Here is a 26,336-nt window from a genome sequence, read left to right on the forward strand (position 1 = left end):
GATCTCCGTCTGGCGTAGAATTCAGTACTCAAGACACGAACGTTGCTTATCTCAGTATCACACACAAGGTCGGATACGTGTCACGGAATCTTCTTTTCTATTGATAACTATTAAAATGGACCCTCAGTAAAAAGGTCCAAGACGCGGGAAAATCGGTAGTGCGTTTGGTTTCTTTGGCACTCTGTACCTGGTTGGCTTTTAAAACCAAATCTATTCATCCCCCCCCCCCCGCCCTAGTTTAACAATATAGACACACGTACACAAAGCAGTCCATTTTAAAAGTAAAAGCCAAATAAAAAAAATGCGCAGCAAATTATCAATACAATTTATTAGTAGATATAAGTTAATCACAGATTTTATTCCTTGATTTTGTTTTTTTAAAGAATTTCTTCATTTAAGGCGTAGGTACTTGTTCTGATTTTATTGATTTTCGGGTAGGGCAAAGTTTGCCTTAAGCGAGTAACTTAGAAATCAAGAACTTCTCACTAGTATTAATGCGGCCCCTTCCCTGCACTTGAATGGAATAAAATTCTGCACTCGGCACCTGTGAGGACACACAGATGGTAATTTTCTAAAGATAGGAACAAAAGGAGCTGGAAGGAATTACATATTATTCTCCGGTGATAATATTGGAGCGTAAATGTGTAATTAACTTCCCGGTGTGTGTAATGGTTTGAATCCGGAGTTCTGTCTAATAACAGAAAGTGATTAAATTGATGTCGTGGAATGTGCAGAGCCCAGTTACTCTGATCAGATGCGGCAAGATTTGACATTCCTACGGAATTTAATCTTTTATCAATATTAATAAAGGCTCAATATTGTCATTAGCCTTTGGACAAAGATGACTAGAGGAAATTAATGATATTCTGGAAGCGTCTGCTCTGATGTTATCGGTGAATGACCATTTAATTGGACCATTTAACCGAGAGACTGCTAGTCCCCACTGCGAATGAATGTTAGGGGAAATGTCGCAATGACATGCCGCAATGCGAGGAGGTTTCCGCAATCCGGTCGGCTGAAGATGCGGAAAGCAGAGCGACAGGAGGAAGAATTTAGAGTTTTTTTTTTAAAAAGTTGACACCACAAAGTTATGACGATGAAACGGCTTATTTCAGCCAGCTGTTTCAGAATTGCTACTTGAAAGATAATTACTAATTTAATTGGCTCGGCATAACATTGTGTTCCTGTGTTGTACTGTTCTATGTTCTACAAACTGAAAACACTTAGCAAGTCAGGCAGCACCTGTGGAGAAAGAAACTGGGTTCCGTTTGGGGTGGGTGTCCTTACATTTGCCAATGAGCGATCATTGCCGCTACTGCGGAGTATTTCAGATTGTCTGATTCACTTCCTTCATGGATTGACTTTCAACGACCCTACAACTCATGTTCTCAATATTATTTATTACTTATTTATTATTTTTTATATCTGCACAATCTGTCGCTACTTCAAAATTGGTCGTTTGAATGTAGTTTTCTATTGATTGTATTATTTTTTCTACTGTGAATGCCCACAAGAAAATGAACCCCAAGGTTATATATAAGCACTTTAATAAAGTTACTCTGAACTTTGGATTACCATTCTGTCCAAGGAAACGCTGGCATCAGCCAAAATCTGTCCGGTGAATGAGAACATGTAGCCACATTAACATATCCAACACCCAAGCAATCTTCAATCCAACATTAAAAAGAAACCTACACGGAGATGGAACTATAATTGAAACGGTGCACCCGATGGTATTTTTTTTAATTTTTAAGCTTTCAAATGTTACCTTTAAGCTATTTGCAATCACGGCTATAAATTGCATCTTACAATTTCTGCAAAATCTTGATTGAAAAGAAATTATCGGGACTGAGAATTAGTCTTTATTTCACGCCATTATTAACGCGTGTCCACTGTCCCACGGAACTGCCGAAGAACGAAGTAATAATTTTGAGTGAATATACTGCAATCGATTATGAGTTTGAGTTGGTGATAAAATAATGCTAAGTTCGCAGAAATATTATTTTATTCGCTGAGCGGACGAGAGTCACAGAAACGGTAAAACTGATGATAGGTTTCGTGTCACGTTCACGCAAGTGATTTAATGCATTCTAAATATTATGTTTCCATTTAGTAAATTATGCAGCACCAGGACTTTGGGAAAAAGGTTAATTTTCCCAGCTATGCAGAAATACACGTTTACGGTATCTAATAGATAGTGTGACCGCACATGACATGTAAGCCTTGTAACAAATTGCTGCTGCCGTTCTCTGGGTAGATGAATATAATATTCAACAGTAAATGACCCGAGGAGTTGGCTGCTCAGTCAATCTCACTGCTACACGCACATTCCCGACTAATTGGCGGTTTATAACGAATTCTTTACCCCTACAACCCCTCTGCTAATAGAGGTATTTGCTTCACTCGCTCCCTTTTGCACAAGTCACACACGTTGAGATAAAGATCCCTGGGCAAGTTGCTTGGCTTCTGCAGATGTTTTTACTCCTAACGCTTTCCAACCCGGATCGGCTCGGGGACAAGTACACTTTTCATAATTTTTGAGTTGTGGTCTCATAAAGAAGAGAGAGAGAGAGTTTCGCAAAGACTTCCCAAAATGCGATCACACCTGACTCAGACACGAGGGCAAAACAATCTGCAGAAGCTGGAAATCCGAACAACACACGCGAAATGCTGGAGTAACTCAGTAGGCCAGGCAGCATCTATGGAAAAGAGTAAAGTCGACGACGTTTCGGGCCGAGACCTTTCATCAGGACCGAACAAAAGGATGAAAAGTTAGAGCAAGAAGGTGGGGGGGGGGGAGGGGAAAGAAGTGCAAGGTGGGGGGAGCTGCCTGCCCGGCTGAGTTCCTCCAGCATTTTGTGTGTGATGCTCAGACACCAGGGACTGGTTTTCCTAATTATTTTCTGAGGATAGATAGGTATACTGCATGTAAGTACGTAAATACATAGGTAAGTAGGAAGGTAGGTACGTAGATAGGTAGGTAGGCAGGTAAAATAGTACTGTATTAATTGATAGCTGATTGATAAAATAGACAAATGCAGACATGATTGATAGATGTAGATATGAAGAGATAGACAGACAGATGGAAACGTGCCTGCAGATAGACAGACAGATAAATAAATGAACGGATAGTTTGGTAGATCTAAAGGTAGCCGTAGCAGTTCTGTCGCCGTTTCTGCATACGCGGATCTACTAAATACACTTTGTAAAAGGATTAAGTCAATTGTCTAATTCCCGTGATCTTGAGAGAGACATGGAATGCACTGGGTTGTATCCGTAGATGTAACAAACTGGTTACAAAATATTCGACTGCTCTTATTTTTGTTTTTATTCGTTTTATAATCACGCGGAAAGTAGCGAATAGGAAGGAATGCTCCTGAGCTCGCGGACCACGTGGCAAACAACGGGCCCAGGTGCCATCCCAACCCACACCACTCTAATTTCGAGGTTCCCTTCCGCGTTCTTTCTACTTCTGTTGGATTATCTCACAAATAGCAACGACATGTCAATGTGTTGTTCTGGTCTGTTTTTCAAAGCCGGAGAAGGTATGGACAGAAGGCGTACTTCCCCCCAGGTCTGAGTGAATCTGGCCTGGAGGCAAACGTACCCTCATAGCAGGGTTGGTAATAGCTGGCAGATATTCACTACCTAAAGCCCGATACAGCGAGCCTCAAAAACTAACTATCAAGTGGGAACTTCCACTCAACAAAAAAAGGGATTAGTTATTAATGAATAGAGATATTTATTATTATGCCCTTGGTGATGCAGCACAAATGACTTCTTCCGTTCAGCGAATCTGAAGTTTCAGATCCAGGTGAGCACTGAACTCCGAAGCTGAACAGATAGCACCTGTCTTCCTAACTACCCCCGGGATTGCGCCAGTTCCTTTTTCTCCTCTAATTTCCTTTGGTTAATTAGGGGTTTTGACCTGTCTATCGATACATATTCCATCAGCACTCAATCACCTGCCGAACGGATCCGTCTCAAATTCGCTGATTCACTGAGGGCCGCTTCTCTCCTACCTGAAATTTTAAACGTGCCCCCGGCCACTTAAAGGCACCAGCACAGTGATATTCGGGAGGTTAGCACGGAACCGCATGTAAAACCTCTATCACCTTTTACCTGACCCGAGCCTTTCACAACACAACCTCTTGTGAAAACCTAAGATCCCAGAAGTGACAACATGACATACTCATGTATTCCTATAGCGACCCGTAGAATCTAACAGTCGTCCATAACTTGTCAGATGCATTTTATATCTGGCTGATAAATTTCTAAGCGTTATGAAAGCGATGCTCGAGCAAACAGGTGAAGGCAGTGTTTTAGCGTTGAGTGATTGAAGCTTGCTGCAAAGAACTGAACGTAAGGAATCTAGTAGTAGATTCCAAACTACAGGGTGTACAGTATTTCAGAGAGAGATAGATGAGGGGAACAGGAACGGGGAAGAGGTGGATAAAGGGAGATGGGTGGAAGGAAGAATAAAAAGATCAGAGACTGAGGAAGGGGGCAGATGGTTGAACAAGACACAGAAGACATGCGCACAGCGAAGCACACGGAGGGAGTAGAGTCCGGTAGGTAGGGGGCACATGAAGGTAAAAAGGGAAATGTGGACATATAGAGGCCAGAGCTCGAAAAGGAGGGCAGAGTGAAAGAGAAAGGGGCGAAGAGAGGGCAGAAGATGGGGAGTCGGTTAGGAAATCGGGCAGAGGGGAGAAAAAAAAAGTTGTGCAGGCGTAATTGTTTTGCATTCCGACGGGGTACAGGCACTAAGGCAAGGTCAATACGATTCGCTGTCGCTGCCTTCCCAGAGCACGGGGAAAAGGCGGGCTGCTTCTACATTGATGGTCTACATGTGATATCAAAAATTATGAAGGAGTTTGACAGGTCTTAAACTGCCTGGCGCCACGGCCCGTGGTCTCTGCTAAAAATAGGCACAGATGGGACGGAATGGGGAGGCGGTGGTGTTGCTGAAGAAATTAAAATAGGAGTCAGAGAGGAGTGTAGGGAGAGGGATAATGAAAAAGAAATCAAGCTTCACCATGCCGCGTCTTTCGAAACGCAGAACTGTACATCCCATTGACGAGTGGGGTTAAATACTGGCGATGAACATAAACATTAAATGAGTAATGGTATAAAAATTAAACTACCCAGAACAAGAGTCCCCCTCAAGAAAAGGCATGCAAACGAATAAAGGCAAAGATGATAATACCTAAATAATTAAAGAATAATTATTTCTTCCCTAAAGCGAACCTCAACCGTCCAAGAGAATAACCCGTTTTGATTTTTAAGGCAGTTTTCACTGGATTCCTGTTATGAATTCATCTCCCTGGAACTCTGGCACTTAATGTATACAAACATAGACTCACTCACAACCACATCTACATAGACACTCAAAACTCACAGGACAGACGCTATTCAGTCAGCACATGTCCAAGCGCATATACTCAAACAGGGAAAATGCAGACGCACATGCAGTCATATAACACAGACAGAAAATCTTATATTCCCCGCACTCACGTTCACCCTTACGTTTATAAACACAATAGGCATTCGCAGCTCGCGCATTTTCAACTTTCAATCTTTCCAACAATATAGTTTAAATCCGGGCGGTAATGAGTGGAGGTAACAAGACAATTGAGTAGCAATTGAACCAAAATGTTTTCACGGCTCTCATTTAAGCTCCCATTTAAAAAGTTGCCTTGTAGCTAAACAAGCCTTGGAACATACCTAAGGCATCTTGGTCCTTTGTAACTATTCTATGGAACTATTAAAAAGTTGCAAACTTTGTATTTAATATTTGCGCAAGCAAGCGCAAAGCGTGGTGCGAGATTAATTCATACTTCGCCGCTGGGGGGAAAATAATCTCTATTCTTTATCGGGACTGCGAAAAATGTGTCCTAAAGGAAATAAAATCGGATAACGTACACCAAGTGAATATGCCCATTGTAACCTCGGTGAAATGGTCCACAAAATAGGCCAGTTTCCGTTACTAATATAAATGGAAGTTAATAATTGAATATAACAGGTAAGTATCCGCAATATGTTTGTATCTTGCAATCAGCATCATGATGGTAATTGAGGCGCAATAAGCTGGCCCGTTCAGAATGTTATGGGATAATTTTATTCCATCGAACTCAAAATGACACAATTTTGCAACGAATTAGGTTCCTCTGTGTAAAGGAGAGGAAAGAAAAGATAACTCGTTGGACCCACTTGAGTCTAAAATACAAGGTCAGTTTGCGTTCTCAAATAAATTTCGTGCAATTGATTACAAAGACTTTCAACTCAAAACTACGGGAAAATCCTGCAGAAACTGCAATGGTTTGGCCGCTCACAGTATCTACTACTGAATTTTAAACACATCATTTTAAGCTTGGTTATTTGCTATTTGTACGTATTTTGTGTGAATACCACACCATACACAAACACAAACACACACACACACACACACACACACACACACACACACACACACACAAACACACCTCTGATACAAGCAGTATATAAAGGTTGCATTTCAAAGGGATATTTTACATAGGGCTTCCAGAAAGAGCCAGTTTAATACACTATAGTAACCATGGAGTCACCTCAAGATGGTGAGTTCGTCCCAGAGATCACATATGCAATCAACAACCTGGCCGTCAGATGCATTTTGGAACTCATGTCTCAAACAGCCACCGGCCACAAGGGTTAAATACTGTAAACATGGTGGCTATGCCTGCTTGTTCTGGCGCATAACAACCAGGTCATGCGAAGCCGGTGGCTAATTGAGAACGGCAATCGGCCCCAATCGGTCATTCGACCGGTCCTTCGAGCGCGTCCGCCTCGTCACTTCAGACCTTTGCGTTAGCTCCTTAACAAAATAACTAACGTGTATGCTAAAATACGTATCGTGGGTTAGCTGCTTAAATGTTGCTTCTCCGTATAATCCCAGGACATTTCTGCACTCCTTACAATAAAAAATATAACAATCACTCCGAAACTTGCCTCGGTAGATTGTTGCTGGTTAATAAGTTTGATGACTAAAATTAAACATACTAAAATCATGCATGGTTTAAATAATACCAAATGCTTTATATGTTCTACGTTTGTCATCTGCGTAGAATACCCCCGTTAACTTACTGATTAATAAAATATTTACGAAAAATTGCTTTGTAACTGATGGTTAACATCTCAGAGAAATGGTATAATTTAATTCCAATGTCATCGACGTGTTCCTATGGTCACACTTTGCAACATTTCGCAGATACCTGTTGTGAATGTTTTTGTTTCTCAAACACACACACACACACACACACACACACACACACACACACACACACTCACACGCGAACACACGCGCGCGCACACAAACACACACACGAACACACGCATACACACGCACTTTCTAAAACCTTTCTATTTGCACAAGATCTTTGAACCGGTCATAACTGTATACTCAGTGAGAAGGGTATGTTGTGTGCTAAACACCCTGCACTACGAGTTGGAACAACCGAGCACTCCAGTCTGCTATCTACCAGACCTCACACACCGCGATCAATTTTAGGTGAGAGTGTAATTACCTTGAATAAAAATGCCTCGCAAAGGGGGATCTGTCCTCCCTCCTAAATGGTTGGTAAATTATTGTGTGGATGAAGTGGGGTGAGGGGTTGCTCTATAGACTGGCTAGTTATTTCACGGAATAGGTCAGTAATCATCTCAAAGTACCTTTATATTGCTGATTAATGTTTCAGCTTCAAGTAGAGAGGTGAGGAATAAACAGTCCTAGACAAGGTCTCAGTATAAATGGAAATTGTATTTTTGCAAGTATTTTATCTGTGGCGCCACTGACACTATTTGACCAACAGATAGAGAGAATGAAAACAAAGGTACAATACACCTTGTTCGATAGGGACACATATTATTAACTCTCCTTTGCACAGTGATTGGGTTGAAATACTATGTATCAGCCCTGGCCCACGATTTAGAAGTCGAAACACTGTATATTCAATTAATTTCTCAGCACACATTGTATAATGTTTCCATGTCGGAAATGGTGGTAACTCACAGGGAACAACGCGGAACAGCGCTGTTAAACCTGGCTGGAATTAAACAAAATGTTCCGCTTTTTATTCAAGATTCAAGATTGTTTAATGTCATTTCCAGTGCCCCAAGTGTAAAGGAGAACGAAATAATTGTTACTCCGGATACGATGCAGTACAGAGAGAAACACAATAAGATAAAATAACAAGATAATAAAAAAACACGATAAATATAAAATACATAAGATAGCTTATAGATTGGTTGTATGCACCCATATTCCAGTCTCCAGACTTTTGTCACTGGTGAAGGAAGTGATTTTGAATATGAAGCATTCCAAGAAGTTAACAAAAATATTCACTGTGCGAGAAGCCAGTCCAGGAGACAGTTACTGGGATTTTAAACCAGTCTGCTTGTCTGGTGAACTGTCGATTCTCACATTTTTGAATACTAAAAGGCTTTTTTTTTGGCAATTTGTGGAAATTAAATCAGTTAACAAATATTCGAGCTTCTTTTCACAAATTTGTAATAAGCGATGAGTGTGATTGTTTTCCCCTCCCGTCCAGGTCAATAAATTTCCCACCCTGTCCCATCTGCGACTTCAAAATTTGCAAAGTAAATGTATTACAAAAGTACATCTATGTCACCATATACAACCCTAAGATTTATTTTCTTGCGGGTATTCACAGTAAATACAAAGAAACATAACAGAATCAGTGAAAACCTACACACAAAGACGGCCAAACAACCTATGTGAAAAATACGACAAACCATGGAAATGTAAAAACAAAATAATATTATTAAATAAACAAATAATGAATAATATTGGAGATGAGAAAAAAAGGACTAGAAACCAGGGGAAATATGACCAAAAAAAACTGTGTGTTGCTTCTCGCTAATAATTCTTGAACTCCAGTATCTCAACCCGGACGGAAGATTTTAAATAATTTCGTGTTTGAACTCTCTCAGAAATCGGCGGACATCCGCGTTGAACACGGTGAGTTTAGATTTCTATTTTTTTTTACCAGCAGTGGTTATTGGAGAGGTGAGAGGGGAGAATGGAGAGAGGAGGGGCGCTGATAAAATTTCTTTGGTTAATGCGAAGTGACAGGAGACGGTGCTTATTGTTAGACGTCAGCAGTCTGGCGCCAAGCGTTCTCGACAAGCCATGTCCGACTTAATCGGAGGAGATGGTTTCGAGGAACCTTGCATCTCCCACTCTGCGAATCCGCCTAACCCCTCTAAACCTTCTCTCCCTTAAACATGTTCATATTTGGGTTGTTATTGAAGCACACGCCAATCGCGTTACAATCACATCACCCGAAAGCTTTATGGTCCACGATCTCGTGGGGTTTTCTCTCAATGCGGTTATCTAACCCCCATTCCCCGTCACTCAGAACTCCGGGTGATAGTTTAGGGGTCTGTAAGCACTCGGAATGAGTACCGAGTGCGGCGTTTTGCGGGCGCGTCTCGCTTGGCTTTTCCCACGATTCGTAACGCGCTGAAGCGTTTGGACAACTCGCTGGCTGGAAAATTAAAAAGGGCAATGTCCTTATTTAGACGCCAGTACTGATTCAGTGATTAAAGACAAACACGCACCTCGGAGGGGGAGGCAAATATCACTACCCTCCCCACAAAACAAAACATTTCTAACCTGCTTTACGACCTAAGGTTGCGATTGTGAGTTTGTTTCCCGATAACTTTATTTCAAATCATAATTACGCCATCTGGTGGGACCCGCCGCTAAAAAGTTGACTTTTTTTTATATCCCCGTGGTCTGGTGAGTTAACCAGCAGACGGTACTAGCTGAATGAAGCGACGCGGAATCAAAAGTGTTTGACTTCACAAAGTTCGGACTAAAAATAACGAGACTTCGGTAAAATGAAACTACCGCAGCGTTTGCTGATGTAGATAACTTTCGAAATAGGTCAAAGATTATGTTTGTGATTTTAAAAAAATGTCTTTAAACTGTTAGGCTGTGTACTCAGAATATGGCTGTTTGTTTTAGTACTGGGACGAATAATAGGCGCTGCAGTATCCTAAGTAAAATTTCAAGAATCCATTAACCCGTCTTACCAGTGATGCCAGTCCAGAGCGACAACGTAATTCTAAATATTCTGCAATTAGTGCGTAAAATTATAGATTTAGCCGTTTAAAGAAAGAATATCCGTTTCTGGAGTAGCAAACACATCCGAAAATGTCAACTCTCTTCGGTTCGGGTCGGACCATTTTAGTTTATATATATATAAATCCACAATCTGTATGTCGTTACCTGCGGGTTTTGGCGATTTTAGCGGCTCTAGGTGTTTGTATGCGCCGTGAAGTCTCCGTCCGGGGCCGGGCACTCTTAATCCGGGAAGCGGGAAGGATGGAGACGGCCGGGGGGAGGGAAAAGGACGGGGAGTGTGTGTTGGCGGGGGGGGGGTGTGGAGGGGGTATCATGCTTTTCTGTCATTGGTTAATATTTAATTTTGTTGACATGTTTTCAAAAAGCGATCTTTCTGATGGTTACTGTACGTAGAAGCTTCCAACACCTTTTCTCCCACCCCTCCTCCTTCCTAACTCATCCATCCTGATTTTAGTTGTCAAAACTCCGCCTATGCAGGCACACAATTGGTCGGGACGCGTAAAATCACCAATCAACTGGGCGGTTCATTAGCAGCACGAACCCGAAGGAAGATCATTGTAGGAAGGACCTGTGTGTGTATGTGTGTGTGTGTGTGTATGTGTGTGTGTATGTGTTTGTGTGTGTGTGTGCGTGAGTGAGATAGAGAAAGAGAGAGAGAGAATTGTCGATCGGCACTGGTTCTTCCAGGTGGTGTACAGAAGACCCGGCAAGGCGATTCTTCCGACAGAAATCTTCCTATATCCCCCCTTCTTTTTTTTCCGGATGCACCCATGAGAGATCCAGTTTTAGCGGCGACCAGTATGGCTTATCATCCGTTTCACGCTCACCGAGCCGCGGATTTCCCAATGAACGCATTCCTGACTGCTCAGCCGTCTTTCTTCCCCGCTCTGGCGCTGCCACCGAGCGGAGCGGCTGCTCTCTCGCTACCCGGAGCTTTGGGCAAACCCTTGACGGACTCGAGTATGGCTGAGGCCGGGATCCACGTTTCCGCTCTCGGGCATCAGTCGACGCACCTGCGGCCCCTCAAGAGCCTCGAACCAGAGGACGAGGTCGAAGACGATCCTAAAGTGAATCTGGAAGCGAAAGATTTGTGGGACCAGTTTCACAAAGTGGGCACCGAAATGGTGATTACGAAGTCTGGGAGGTATGGTTGTGTTCGTAGCCAGTCTCAGTTTAACACAGCGGTGTTCCCCCCCCCTCTCCGTTCTTATCATTCCGTATAACTTTTTCTGATCATTTCTATCTCATTTTGTTTTTATTTAAATCAAAACTACAATTAAGAATCAGTCATCTGTTAAATTAATTCTAGTGAATTTGCGAAGTCCTTAAGAGAAGCCAGTTGTCAACGTGCCAAAGGCGCAATCGGATTTGCCAGTGAAATCTGAGCGTTTTAATGTCCAGTCCCTTATTAAAGAGCTAAATAGCAACTGTTAAAGGTTATGCGTTCTGCTCCGGATACCCATTCGCTTCTTTATCTTAGATCTATATAAAGGCAGCGCTCCGGGTACTTCGATCCTTTCTCGTCGCTTTGTAATCAAGTAGTTTAAATTAAAATGAACACTTTTTAATATTTACACTGTAAAAACAAGTACCTTCCGGGGATTTTTTTCCCTTGTAATCTATTGTGAATTTGCCGCGTCGTTAATGGGAAGAATCCCATTTAGTCCCCAATTCTGCCGACCACTGTTTGGACCTTAGCAGAGCTGTGAGGTCGAAGCCATAAGTCTGTTGCTAATAATAGCCTTTGATTGTAATCGGCCGGTGTGGACCGCTGGAAAGGCTTGGATAGATCGTGAAGAAAGCATTAGACAAATGCGGTGGGATTCCACATTTTAAAACGACCAAACTTCACAGTGACTCATCAAATATCTCAGAAATATCACACTTGGAAGGAATGCTAGGCATTCTTCGTAGTCAATACACACCGGGGCAGCCGAGAGGCTGCTAACCGCCTTTAGCTGTGATGAGAGTACTTGGGATAGCCTCTTACCTAAGTTTTAAAAAAAAATCTGCTAGTGTGATCACGTGTAAAAGAATAAATCCAGGCACACTTTAAAGAAGAGATTGGAAGAAAAATATAATAATTTTAACGCATAGTCGAGCAAGTTTCTAAAAATAATGTTTTCGGTTGTGTTCTGTGTTTTCACATCTGTACTTTTATGTCGAGCTGTGTTTTTCTTCGCTTGGAATATCCCATATTACATTAAATGTGCCGCTTCGTGTGTTCAATTCAGGAGGATGTTCCCCCCGTTTAAAGTGCGGGTCAACGGTTTGGATAAAAAGGCGAAGTATATTTTGCTGATGGACATTGTGGCCGCCGATGACTGCCGTTACAAATTTCACAACTCGCGTTGGATGGTAGCCGGGAAGGCCGACCCCGAGATGCCAAAGAGGATGTATATTCATCCTGATAGTCCGGCCACAGGCGAACAATGGATGGCCAAAGCGGTCACGTTTCACAAACTGAAACTCACCAACAACATATCTGACAAGCATGGATTCGTAAGTGTTGCTGTAGGTCCATTTATATATTTTCCATTTTGATTGTCACGTTTTTAGTAAGTGTTCAACAAAGGTAACTGGCAGAACTGCGCAATCCTCTGCTTGTTGGCCGCATCTTTCGCTCTCTTGTTGTCACTTAAGTAAAATCGCTTGAGTCTCTTCCTATACCGTTGGAGTGCGCATCACTGCTCCCCCCGCTCTCCCAAACGTCCGTACCAAGCTCAGAACATCAAATAAAAAATTACTATTTTTACTTGAGGTTTTGAAAATTTAGGAGGATTCGCCATCTCCACACAAACACACACACACACACACACACACACACACACACACACACACACCGCCCTCATACACACCGCAACTTGATAAGTACACCCCTGAAAAATTAATATATAAAGTGAGTAAAGGGTCGGAAAACCCAGGCCACCTTTAATCCACAATCACCGGTGTGGGACGGCCCATTTTAATGTAGGGTTGTTACAATTCCATTCACAGAATGTCACAGAAAGACCCCGAAGCTCCTATTAAAACTTAAATTTTACCTTTAAGTCAAATTGTTTATGATCATTTAAAAGACGTGTCAGAAAATGTGAAAGGCTTCAGTTTTTGCGGGGTCACAACATGTACACTGTTTGCTAAGGCAGGCTTACACAGTTTGGAACAATGCATTAAAACTGTCATATTTATTAATTATCGGCTGCTCCGTGATTCAGAATAAAGACACAAATCTCTCCTGGAGAGGCATCAGACTCTGCTCAAGGGACTGTTGGGGGGATTATAATTACGCCTTTAAACATTATTGTTTGTCCGCTTTGTGTTTTTTTGCTGTATGCTAACTCGGGGTCAAACTGAAGTGTATTACGGATATGAGTTGTGAAAAGCAGGTCAGTCTTTGTGGCGTCAGGGAAGAGAGAGGAGAGAGAGAGAGGGGGAGTGCTGTTTAGGTAGAAAGCTCGAACAGAAAGGACGATCTGTTATCTCCCGCCAGCGAGTCTCTTAAAGATCATTCCAATGATGCTTTAGAGGTGGGCAAGCGCCAGTGGAGAACAATTTGTGAGCATTTATTTGCGCAGGGAATGAGTGTTGTTAATGCAGTGCCTGGGAAACTTGATTGCAGGTTGTAGGGAACGACACTGGAGGTAAAAAGCAGCCATTATGAAAAAAAAGCTGCACTCCACAGCGAGCGCCCTGAAGACAGAGCATTCGACCTAGATTCGCTAGCGTGAAATGAAAATCTGCCGCTTGCTTTTACCAACAACGGACTGAAAAGTTAATCAACAATGTGCTAAAATCTACTTATTTATTTACTGTAGTAATGTTCGCTGGCCTTTCCCCGGCTCTTTCCGGGTCGGGGAGGGAGGCACTGTTTATCTGGCCCCGAATGGCCTACTTCTGCTCCTGGTCTAAAACTGAGAACCGGGGTTTCAGCTGGATTGCAGACTGTAACCTCCACGGAAACACAGCCAAAATCTGTAAAAGATTCAACCGTCCGTCTACAGTCCTTTTTGTGATTCTGTTGCAAGCGCCATTGATATTATAAATAAATGATAGAAAATAATATTCATTGTTTTAAAAGGTGTATCCCGGGTAACACTTGGCTGAAGATTCTTGTCTAACCGTAAAGGAATTATATCTTGGAACAGTTCAGAGGGATTTTGGGAAAACAGAGGCTGGCAAGTTTGTCTTACGGATCCAGGCTTAAGTGGTGGAACTCTCTAGCTGATTTGCACGCCTGAACGGGAAAGCACTGTAACATTTTATACTGTATAAATGCAGGACAGAGTTCAAATGACACACCAGTGCCCAGATCTGATGTCTGTATCTTTTATATGTCAGAGACAATGGCGCGGTTTCCCTTTCACTGCATGGCAGAGTGTATATATATATATTTAATGTTTTTCTTGACTATTCTTGAAACTGTGGTCTCGATCATTGGCGTATGCACGTAGTAAAAAAAATAATCCTTATCCATCTAAAGTATGATGGAGGTGGGGAGAGGCGGAAAATGGGGGAGATAAGGGAGAGCGTATGGGGTATTGATGCGAGCTTTGAGATAGATTATTTAAGAAAATTAGCATCTTAAACATTGGATGTTTGCCGCGAGTTAGAAAAAATAGTTTTCATATTCCAGTTTGAAATCATTTATTTTAATGTCATGTTAGTAGTAAATAAAGCCGATTTTAGTCTTAATTCCTTGCAGTCAGTTTTTATGTTACACCGTTAAGGTTGTAAGACAGAAATGACAATTAGAATACGAGGTGGTCAGCCTGAGGTCGCACTCATCTCTCTCTGCTCAGTTAAACGACCTGATTTCCTTGTGTTTTTACAGCGTTTCTGAAAAACTGGGAGTAAGTGGGGTTTCCAGGTTTCTGTGCTTTGTAAAGCGACATTAACAAAAGGGCACCCCCTTTTCCCTGTCCATTTCATTGAGGGGGAGGGGAGGAATATCGGTAGTTTTTAATCAGTTGTATGTTCGGTCTGTTGGACCCCAGGTGCGTTTGAGGCCGAGCGCTAGCTTCCTTTCAGAGAAATTAACCCGAGCGTTCTTTCTGTCGCTTTCTCAGACAATCCTGAATTCCATGCACAAATACCAGCCCAGATTCCACGTGGTCCGCGCGAACGATATTCTTAAACTGCCCTACAGCACTTTCCGAACTTACGTGTTCCCAGAGACGGAGTTCATTGCGGTCACAGCCTATCAGAACGATAAGGTGAGTCCCGGCACGCTTCTCTCGCACTACCTGGGCCCGCACTGGGAACCACTGGGTGCAGGTATACTGAGACTCGCCCTCTCGATGTGGTAACATTTCGATTCCGTGATTAAAAATGCTTAATACTTATGTTGCTCAGCCCGAATTCGAACACACTTTTGGATAAAAACACATTTACTTTTCCACGCATCATTAGGCAGTTTCTTGTAAAGTTTGAATGCTTCTGCTAAATTATAACCTAAGTAAGTCCAACTCCGGGAAGCTACGAAATCCCGACAACTTTTATCTTTAAAACGGCATTCAAAAATGGTCAATGAATGCAGCCCACAACATTCACTGTAAAGGGACGTTTAATAGGATGCTTTGAGGACACGCAGAAATTCAGACAGTTCAGAAATTTTAATATCGGATAGATTAACCGAATCCTGATTGTTTGAAAATCAGCATTTCACTGTGTGATCCGGGAAAACGCCACCACATCCCCTGGTCTGATCTGTATGAAGAATTAGTACAATAAAGCGATTACAGTGTAATTCCAAGAAGCCATTGCATCTAAAGAGTTATTTACAGATCAAAACAATTTTTCTGTGCAGGTACGAAATTGTGGTTTAGACCTGCGTTCATTTAACACTAAAATGCACCTGGCGTTGCCCACCCCCCCCCCCTCATTCTCTGTCTCTCTCTCTCTCTCTCTCTCTCTGTCTCGCTCATCCTCTCTCTCTCCCTTTCTCTCTGTTCTATCTTTTACCGGTTGGACAGCTTCTGTTGATTCTCCACCAACAATTTATGACGAGAATCGAAATCGATTAAACTCTACTTATCACTGCAGACTCGCCTGATCGAAGCCGAACGTCGCCTCTGCTCTGTTGATCTTGCCTGATATTAACAAACTTATTGGTGCACGATATATCAACATTTAAAGATAAACTCATAGATTAAACCACAAAGATACTGCGGCCAAATCTCCCCTAACAGTATATTTCCATTGATATGGTTGCCAACGTAATTACAATAGGAATTCAAATTTGCAATGGGGCCTCTTCCAATAGGCGGTTCTTCAGGCATTATAACAAGGAGTACCCTACTTATCCCACTAGATCTATGATACTTTAGAGGTTTAATTCTTTACTTCTCACGTGTTTTACCCGGCCTTAACAGTATTAACATATTTTTGCACAACCTGGCTTATGAATAATGGATACAGGCTAAGCTAGAGAGATGCACTTTCGTGCTTGCTGCTTTCATAAAGGCACACCATAATTCGTATGAGGCATTTATAACCTGAGCATGTAAGCATGCTGTTAGAAGCTTTTCCGCAGTGCTTCATAACCTCCCTGTTGGCAACTGAGATTAAACAAGACACAGAGAAAAATATAAACCATGAATGTGGGCACACTACGTTGGCGCTGGGATGCATACTGACCCTCGCGGGCTGCCTTCAGCACAGCTTTCGGCAGTGCCTGTTGTTAATGCAAACCACACCTTTCACTGTATGTTTCCATGTACGTGTGATAAATAATGAATCTGAATCTGAATATACCCAACCTTCGCTCGACGTGTGAAAGTTTAGTTTTAAAATGGTGGAAAATGCTCAGCAGGTTAAGCAGCATCCATGCAGAGGGAATTAGAGCTAGTATTTCAAGTTGATAAGCTTTCACATGTTGGAACAAATTCTCAAAGCTAGCAATTTCGTTTTTAGCATTTTTGGGAGAGCTTTATCATAGATTCTAATTAATCAAATTCCTGACTGAATGTATTAATAGAATGATACAAATTTCTCACCAAACTATTAGTATTGTGCTTTCAAAATGGAACGCATGTATTTATTTATTTATTTAACTTACAGCACAGTATAGGCTCCTTTGCTGGCTGGTGGCGCAGTGACATCAGCGCCGGACTCCAGAGCAAAGGTTCCCGAGTTCGAACCCAGTCGGGCCATTCCCGGGCACGCTTTCCATCCGTGCCAGGTTGAGTGTCAAGCTCGCAACTTGGCCTCGTAAAAAAAAAAGACTGCGCTGCGAGAAGAACGTGGGAGACCACTCACAGATCCTTTCCTCCAAGACGACCAGTTGAAAGAGTGGTCGCCGAGGCTCTGGCAGAGTATGGCACGCGCGCACACACACACACACATCGGCTTTTTAAGTCACGCTGCCCTGCAAACCCTGACAACCTCCAATTTAATACTAACCTCATCACGGGACAATTTACAATGACCAGATAACCTACCAACCTGTACATTTTTGGACTGTGGGAGGAAACCAGAGCACCTGGAGAAAACCCAAGTATTCCACAGGGTGGATGTACAGAGACTGGTTACAGGGGATGCCAGAATTGAACTCTGAACCGTAATGATGCCCTGCTCGCCCCTATGATAACAAAGTGGGAACTGTTACTGATCTACTGAGGAATCAGAATCAGATTTAGTATCACTGGTGTGTGTCATGATTTTTTTCTTGTTTTGTGGCAGCAATATATAAATTAAATAGTGCAAAAAGAGAGCAAAACAAGAAAAAAAATAATGAGGTAGTGTGCATGGATTCATTGTCCATTCAGAAATCTGATGGTGATGGGGAAGAAGCTGTTTGTTAACGTTGAGTGTACTTGTACCTCCTCCTTGATGGAAGCAATGAGAAGAAGGCACGTCCTGGATGATAGAGGTCCTTAGTGAAAACATTTTGTAGGGAGCAAGACTTCACAAAAAGAAGCACTTTTGGTGATGTTGTTCGTGGAATATTGTACGGGGCACGTGTAGGTTAAAAAAAAGATCCATTCGGGTATTTTGGAGAGTTTTGTTTATTAATCCTATGCTACCGAAGCAGAATTTTTTTGCTGTTTATCAAATTTTACTTTAACTAACCTTTTTTTAAATTCAACAGATAACGCAGCTTAAGATTGACAACAACCCTTTTGCGAAAGGATTCAGAGACACTGGGAACGGGAGAAGAGAGAAAAGGTAGAGAGATAGATCGGTGCTAGTTGGTTCATTATCAGTCCGGGCATCAGCAATTTTATCTCGAACACAGGGGATTAGTTGGCAGAGAGATTATTCTTCTTCTGTCCCCTTGATGCGTTTAACCCTGATAATTCAGAGAAGCAGGGACAGGAGTCGACAGAGGGGCGACCCGTTCCTCTTCCTGTAATGATGGTGTCTCCAGACTGTCCCTGGGCCCCTCCTAGTGGTCATTAATGAAATGACAACATGAAATTTCTAAGTTTAGTTGATACCTACCATGGCCCACGGCACCATGTCTGAGGAAAAAACTGTATCTTAACTGTATTCTGATACAGTATTTACTTTTAATTTGCATATTATTTTAATTGATTTTAAACAACAGTATTTAAGATCGTTATTGCTCTCATTATAAAACTGTAAGAATTTACATTTTTTCCCTCCAGAAAACAACTCTCTCTGCCCTCTTTGCGCGTGTACGAGGATCAGTGTAAAGGCGATCGAGATGGCGGTGATTCCGATGCCTCCTCGAGCGACCAGCCCCCAGCCAGAGAGACCCTCCGCTCGCCCTTGCCTCTCGACCCCGTTTCTCTCCATTTCGGTCAAACACCTAAAGGTAAATGTTTGGAAGGGAGGGGGGCGGGGCAAGAGGGAGGAGCGGGGTCGCTGATCCAATCCAGAGATCAAGGGCGCATGGTTTGTTGACCGTATGGCGTCCTCCGGCTTAACCACGGGACGAGTGGCTTAACCTTTAAAGACTAGTGCCATTATCTGCTCCAGTAAATTCTAATAAATGGGTCCTGAGGATACCGGCACACGGGGAAACACCAACTTCTAAAGTATTAATCATAATGAAGATAGCATTAGATTAAAACCTTGCTCTGAACTCAGAACAAATAGTATATAAATCAGCGAATGTGCAGCCTTGGAGAATGTTTCATGAGTTAGATTTAGCAGGATTCCATTTCCAGCTCACCCATATTTAAATGCTATTTCCTGATATTATAATAGACACGGGGAAAGCTTGAAATAATATAAACACTGGGGGTCGGGGAAGGGGAGACGAGGAGACAATTTTTAATGTGTCGATTATTTTAAAAATGTTTCAACAGCGTCCGATATAAGTGGGAGGTCAGCAATCCGCAGTAACGGGTCACTATTGTTCATAACTCAGAAATCCCTGAAGTATAAAATATACAGCGGCGTGTTTTATGCGAGTTATAACCCTAACGACCCCTTCACACACACAGTGAGCGTTTCTCTAACTGAGAATGGAGCTTATATCACCGAGTGTGATTTGGAGTCCGGCTCCAGAATCCGATCTTTTGGCAGAATGTTAAAGACTTCCCTTGTTATCAAATAGATATTTCACAAATTAAACGTCGTCAGCGGAGAAAAGTTGGTAACAAAACAGACGAGCATAAACATCGGTAGCCCTTAGGGAATCGATCATCGCGATTTTAGTTTCAACCCTCGCTTCCCCTGTGAAGGTTTGATTTAATGCTTATCCGTCTCGACTTTATTTCTGATGCGCTTGAGATGATACGGAACAGAATATCATTCGCGTGAAGTTTGTGTAAAATCACATCGGATATTCGTCGCTGATCTGGATAATGAAAATAAACGTCAAAATTAATATTTCTAAAAATCTCCTGTATGAAATTCCCGGATTCCCTCTGCTTCGGCTTTCTCTTATTTTATAGGGATTCTATAGATTTCAGAATAGATCCGTCCCTTAGTCAAACACAGAAATACAAAGACTAACAAGGAGATAAGAAAAAAAACCTTTGTTTTGATAATTTATGTCATAGTAAATATAAAAGACTCTAACACGAGGAAATCTGCAGATGAAAGACTCTGATGTGTTTAGTTCTATGCTTAAACATTATTTGTAATGATATATGAGGTACAATATCTATAAAAAATATTTTTAAATGCCTCCATGATCGCCGAATAGCACTGGAATCTCGTGTTTCTTTTGACTTTGTTTTAATGCCAGGATCCGTCTTGTTTTATCTCCCGGTTATCTGTAGATGACAAGTCAGGAGCGGACAGTGAGCCGGAGCTGGAGAGGCACCGGGAGCTTCCGGGAGCAGTCACCTGCAGTCCGCGGGTGGGGGTCTCCAGAGCGGGCTCCCCGCCGGCGGGGGAGGCTGTTGCAGACTCCCCTCACCGGCAGAAGCAGGGATTGGCGGCTGAGAAGAGGGAGTCGCTGGAATCGCGCAGGGACAGTGACGCGTGCTTCAGTCACAGGGAGAAAGGAGACGGCCGAAGAAAGGATGACGCCAAGAAAGACGGCGAATGTTTGAGTAAAGAGAGCTATTCGCCGCTGGTAATCCAAACGGACGGACCTTCGCATCTTAACGCCGGACATATGCAAAGCCTGGCTTTCTCGGGGTTGCACAGCCAGCAGTTTTTTAACCCTTTAAACGTTGGACAGCCTCTCTTTATCCATCCCGGGCAGTTTGCGGTCGCCCCGGGAGCTTTCTCCGCCATGGCCACCGGCATGGGACATTTATTAGCTTCGGTGTCGGGAGCTGGAACCTTGGAGAACGCGAGTATATCCTCAGCCCAGGCCTCGGCCGGAACAGCTCCGCACTTTCCCTTCCACCTCTCTCAACACGTCTTGGCTTCTCAGGTAAGGGGTCTCTTTTCAATGAAGCGCGGACGCGGTGCGCGTTGCACTTATTAGGTCGTTGATCGTAAATAAAGGGATCTCCTAGTAAATGTATACTTTCGAAAATGAAACGCATTTGGAATTTTAATATAGTTCAAGGTTGGTTCCTGGAGAATAGCATCTGACTTTGTTTTGAAGACATGAGCATGGCCGCCCCTCCTTAAGGAAGAAAAGTATTCCTCTTCCCCCACACTGTCTGTTATATATATTTTTTATACCGGCTTTTCGTGTTGTGAGAATGTGTCTGCGGGAAACACAGCGTTTGGTAGACGTTGAGGACAAGAGAAATTAGCTGGAGATTGGGTCAGTGTAGGGAGACAGGACACCTACAGGTGAGAGGGATAAAAATCCAGTGGCTAGTTACCGGGAGAGAGAAATGACCCTGGAGATCCCTGGTTCGGCAGCCTCTCGCTGTTAGTTTCTCCAGATGTATTTGTGATTTGGATTATTGTTGCGGCTATGGTCAGCCCTGCCTTGTCAGTCCAAATGTTTTCTATGAATCGAGGGTTAACCTTCTTTGACCAATAAAATGGGAGAATATGTTGAGGCCATGCAATGGCTGTGAAATTACATCCCTATTTATTAAAAGTGGAGTGGCCAAGATACCAATGAACAGACAGGTTCTCTTCCTCAGTGATACACTGGGGTATTCACTCCAACTTCCACCATCAGTGTTAACTCAGAATTTATCATTTGGTGTTATAGTGGCAGTGGGTTTATGGTTTATGGGAGCTGAGGAGAATGACGAAATACACTTAAAACTATTAACCTGTTCCCAATCATTTGTTGATTGTGTAATCAATAGTTCATTTAAACAACTCAGTGTCACAGGTAGATAGATCACAGGTCCTATCCTGTAAGTTTTGCTGGGGGTTTCATTCAGCATCCAACCCTATGTTTTAGAGCCTGACTGACACTGGTCATACATGACTACAGCGACATGACATCTTCTTCTGCTATATTATGTTGCAATGCATAACGACCAGGTCACTTTCTCCTCTCTGCTGGGGTATTTTTGAAAAAACTAGTTTGCCACCTGAGAGTGCAGAACGTTCCTCCTAAAGTAATGTGAAAAGACTCCTTGAAACAATTAAATTATTATTAATTATATAAATACTGATACAGTAATGTTGTTTTACATAGAAGGTGATACATTAATGAAGTCAGAGGCATAAATATATTTTTAGAATGTCTTTATGCAGGATCTGATTAGCCCAACCCAATATTAGTTTATTTTTATACAAATTGTTTTAACAATGCTAAAATCTGCTCACCATATTGAACTTTATTCTGTCTGCACTCAAAGTCGTTTGACAGATTGCATTTTATTTATTTAAACTGGATTCAGAAGTATATGGGGCTGCAGCATGCCTGGAAGAGAAAAAAAACACGAAGTTATTTTATTTTTTAAAATTTTGTTTCATCATCTGTTCACACTCTCAGCTAACGTTCTCCAAACCTCTAGTAGATGCACAGTACTTGCTCTTTTCCAAACACACAGACCATATTCCAGCCCGGTATTTTATCACCCAACTCCAGTTTCAAATCTGCATTTTAGACTCCACTAAATTAACTCTTATTGATTTTGATATGCACGCTTTAAGACCATAAGACATAGGAGCAGAATTAGGCCAATCAGCCCATTGAGTCTGCTTGGCCATTCCATTGTGGCTGATATATTATCCCTCTTGACTCAATTTTTTTCTGCCTTCTCCCTGTTTGAAATAAATTTTGAAATTTTGATATTAATACAACTAAATTTGAAGTGTTGCGTGTGGAGGAATACAAACCGAGTCCTGAAAGACTGGGAGCACCCAGAGCAGAGAGTCCTGCAACTGTGAAATAAAAGGAAGGCCACTTTAGCCTCAGAGAAACAGTGCATCGTTCTGCTTTGCAACCTCCAGCACGCCAGGTGGGAGGGTCGCTGTGCAGGTGTCCAAGTGTCAGCGGGCCCTGCTCCCAAACTTTGGGCCCTGGGATAAAATCCAAGACTCAACTATGCCTCTGAAAACAATTTTTTAAAAAAAAAATCCAATTTATTTCCCTTTCTCCTTGCCCTTGATCCCGACTTTGGGAACACGTGAGCAGGAAGAGGTTACTCATGCCTGCGGCTCATCACTGCTCCCTTCAATAAGTGGGTCTATTTCTCCCGGACTCCCTCTCGCCCTCGACCTTTCGGGAGATCAAGTTTCCGACTTAGAATTTTTTTTGCCGATTTATATTTCTTCCAGACCCCATTATTTCTGAACATTAGCCTAGGTCTGATTTTGTTATAGATTTTCACTTCCGTGCATCATAAGATGGCACTCACCAAGTCTGCTTCTCTCTGTTTGTTTTATGATACAGGGGATCCCAATGACCACATTCGGAGGCCTTTTTCCTTACCCTTACACGTACATGGCCGCGGCAGCCGCAGCCGCCGCCTTGCCCAACAGTTCCGGAGCGCCGTCCTCTCTCCACCGGCATCCGTTCCTTAGTGGCGGACGACCCCGGCTGCGATTCAACCCTTACCCCATCCCTGTGTCTATCCCGGCCAGCACCAATCTTCTCACCACCGCCATGCCCTCGGCTCTGGGCGGCTCCGACACCAAGCTGTGCAGCCGGGAGTCCAGTCCCGTTTCCTCCAGTCTCGCCTCGGAACTCAACCACAAGAGCAACGGCGGCAGTTTAAGGACTGTGGGCAGCGCCCCCTCCCCGAAACCGTCCGCTAAGGACGCCATCAACGAACTCCAGAACATCCAGAGGCTAGTCAGCGGTCTGGACAGCAACCGGGAGACGTCTCCGGCTAGGGATTCTCCTAAGTGAGTCCTTAGAAATATCCTAGGATATCGGCGCTGATAGCATATGCAAAAGAGAACTACGACAAACCCCGTGCAAACATCTTCTGCATCCCACCGAGTAGGGCGTGGGGTCTGGTGCGGTCCGGAGACCAGCAGCACCCAGTGTCCAGACTGAAAGAGCTGCCCCCACAGAGTGACGGTGGTCCGCTGAGATGCCCACTGTCGACTGTGTGTGTGAACTGGGGTAAAGGATCGACCACTTCGCTAAAAGTAACGCAGAGAAATGTATCCTCACACGAGAAAAATAAAGGATCGTTGCTATTTATGTAATTAATTAGTAATTTTTTTTGTAAATATACTATGGATGGCAGAATATGCAAAATCGGTATTAATTTATTCACCATTTGTAAATTCGCGTGTACATATATATTAGAGTTTAATTCTGTGCATTTTAATGTTTTTTTTTGTTTCGTTTTACACACAAACATCACAATATATTGTAAATGAAATATATAGCGCGTTGGGAAGAGTGTGCCAGAGAGTGTATGAGTTTCTAATTGTGTTTTATCATAGAGGTTTATTCCGTCTGCTTTAGTGGAAACGGTTTTAAAAACGTGCCATCCATTACTTCATTGCTATTTCAGTGTTACCTGTTAAACATTAACGGCGTTATGTACTGTACAATATGACAGATTTAAAGGAATTTAAGATAATTCTGAACTCCTGTGCTAGCGGGGTATATACCAAGTGCCGCTTGGCCACCTCAGGTTTGGTTCACCTCCAGGTGCGGAGAGCCAGTGGACCGGTTCTCCCATCGGGCTCATGCGAAGCGGCTTAAATAAAACAAAATGTATCTCAAACTGTGTTGGTTATTCGGGTATTCTATCAATTTAGAAAAATGAGTTCTCTCACAACTTTCAATAAACATTTTGAAGTGAAGCGTTTTCATCTGATGTGGGAGTTTGTGCTGTGTGTGTGTGAGAGAGAGATAGATAGAGAGAGAGAGAGAGAGAGAGATAGATAGATAGAGAGAGAGAGACCCGAATGAGGATCAGCGCGTGTGTGCGAGGAAGAAAGAGAGGGGCACCTGTCCCTCAGTGAGGTTCTGTGTGTGTCTGAGTGACAGAGAGAAAGAGAGATCAGTGCATCAGTCGGTGTCTTTGAGAAACAGAGAGGGAGAAATCCACCAGTGAGGGTCTGTGTGTGTGTGTCCGAGAGAGATACCCCGTCCACCAGTGAGGGTCTGTGTGTGTGTGTGTGAGAGAGAGAGAGATACCCCGTCCACCAGTGAGGGTCTGTGTGTGTGTGTGTGTGTGTCCGAGAGAGAGACCCCGTCCACCAGTGAGGGTCTGTGTGTGTGTGTGTGAGAGAGAGAGAGAGACCCCGTCCACCAGTGAGGGTCTGTGTGTGTGTGTGTGTGTGTGAGAGAGAGAGACCCCGTCCACCAGTGAGGGTCTGTGTGTGTGTGTGTGTGTGAGAGAGAGAGAGAGAGACCCCGTCCACCAGTGAGGGTCTGTGTGTGTGTGTGTGAGAGAGAGAGAGATACCCCGTCCACCAGTGAGGGTCTGTGTGTGTGTGTGTGTGTGTGAGAGAGAGAGACCCCGTCCACCAGTGAGGGTCTGTGTGTGTGTGTGTGTGTGTGTGTGTGTGTCCGAGAGAGATACCCCGTCCACCAGTGAGGGTCTGTGTGTGTGTGTGTGTGTGTGAGAGAGAGATACCCCGTCCACCAGTGAGGGTCTGTGTGTGTGTGTGTGTGTGTGTGTGAGAGAGAGATACCCCGTCCACCAGTGAGGGTCTGTGTGTGTGTGTGTGTGTGTGTCCGAGAGAGATACCCCGTCCACCAGTGAGGGTGTGTGTGTGTGTGTGTGTGTGTGTCCGAGAGAGATACCCTGTCCACCAGTGAGGGTCTGTGTGTGTGTGTGTGTGTGTTCGAGAGAGATACCCCGTCCACCAGTGAGGGTCTGTGTGTGTGTGTGTGTGTGTGTCCGAGAGAGATACCCCGTCCACCAGTGAGGGTCTGTGTGTGTGTGTGTGAGAGAGAGAGAGACCCGTCCCCCACTGATGGTTTGTGTCTGTATGTAGAAGTGTTTATCTATGTGTGTGAGCGCGCGAGCACAGATTTTGTGTATCTTTTTTTGCTTGCGTATTCCGGTTAATGTAGCTGAACGTGTCTGCCTGTTTTTCACCACAGTCGGCTTTGATAATACCCAACTTAGAACTGCACACATAGTTATTAAAGGATCCGCCACATTAAAGAACAACTTCAATCAGTGCAGTGGATGTTGTTAAAGATTTAAAACCCAGATAAACTAAAGGAAAACACTGAAACCGAGTTCTCTGTGAAGGGACTGAAACAAGAGATATTCAGTCTTTCCCATTTTAGAGCTTTCTATACGCTTTTGGTCTCCCGCATACGATAATAGATAATAAATGATACCGTAAGGATTTTGTTTTTGCTAAGCATGTTTCCTTGAAATTTATACCTGGCTTTCCAATCTACTGGATTCAAATTTAGAATTTATCGCGAATCCTTTTCGCTTGGAAAAGCCGCTGACTTGTAGGGAGGAAC

General features: G+C 43.1%; 1 protein-coding gene across 3 annotated transcripts; it reads left to right on the forward strand.

Annotated features, from left to right (window-relative positions):
• The first annotated feature begins 7,457 nt into the window (after positions 1 to 7,457).
• On the forward strand, positions 7,458 to 24,719 carry tbx2b (T-box transcription factor 2b). Of its 3 annotated transcripts, none has more exons than XM_063031001.1 (7): positions 7,458 to 7,546; positions 12,382 to 12,661; positions 15,214 to 15,360; positions 18,237 to 18,313; positions 18,757 to 18,926; positions 20,344 to 20,948; positions 23,334 to 24,719. In XM_063031001.1, exons 2-7 carry the CDS (start codon positions 12,386 to 12,388, stop codon positions 23,790 to 23,792), a joined length of 1,734 nt encoding a protein of 577 aa, XP_062887071.1. In that variant the 5' UTR covers positions 7,458 to 7,546; positions 12,382 to 12,385; the 3' UTR covers positions 23,793 to 24,719. The 3 variants fall into 3 exon arrangements, with proteins under 3 accessions (XP_062887071.1, XP_062887069.1, XP_062887070.1); XM_063030999.1 differs by lacking the exon at positions 7,458 to 7,546 and adding an exon at positions 10,619 to 11,291; XM_063031000.1 differs by lacking the exon at positions 7,458 to 7,546 and adding an exon at positions 10,619 to 11,291 and having other exon boundaries at positions 12,382 to 12,649.
• The last annotated feature ends 1,617 nt before the right edge of the window (positions 24,720 to 26,336 follow it).

The sequence above is a fragment of the Mobula hypostoma genome, chromosome 23, assembly GCF_963921235.1.
Source record: "Mobula hypostoma chromosome 23, sMobHyp1.1, whole genome shotgun sequence".
Classification (NCBI taxonomy): Eukaryota; Metazoa; Chordata; class Chondrichthyes; order Myliobatiformes; family Myliobatidae; genus Mobula; species Mobula hypostoma.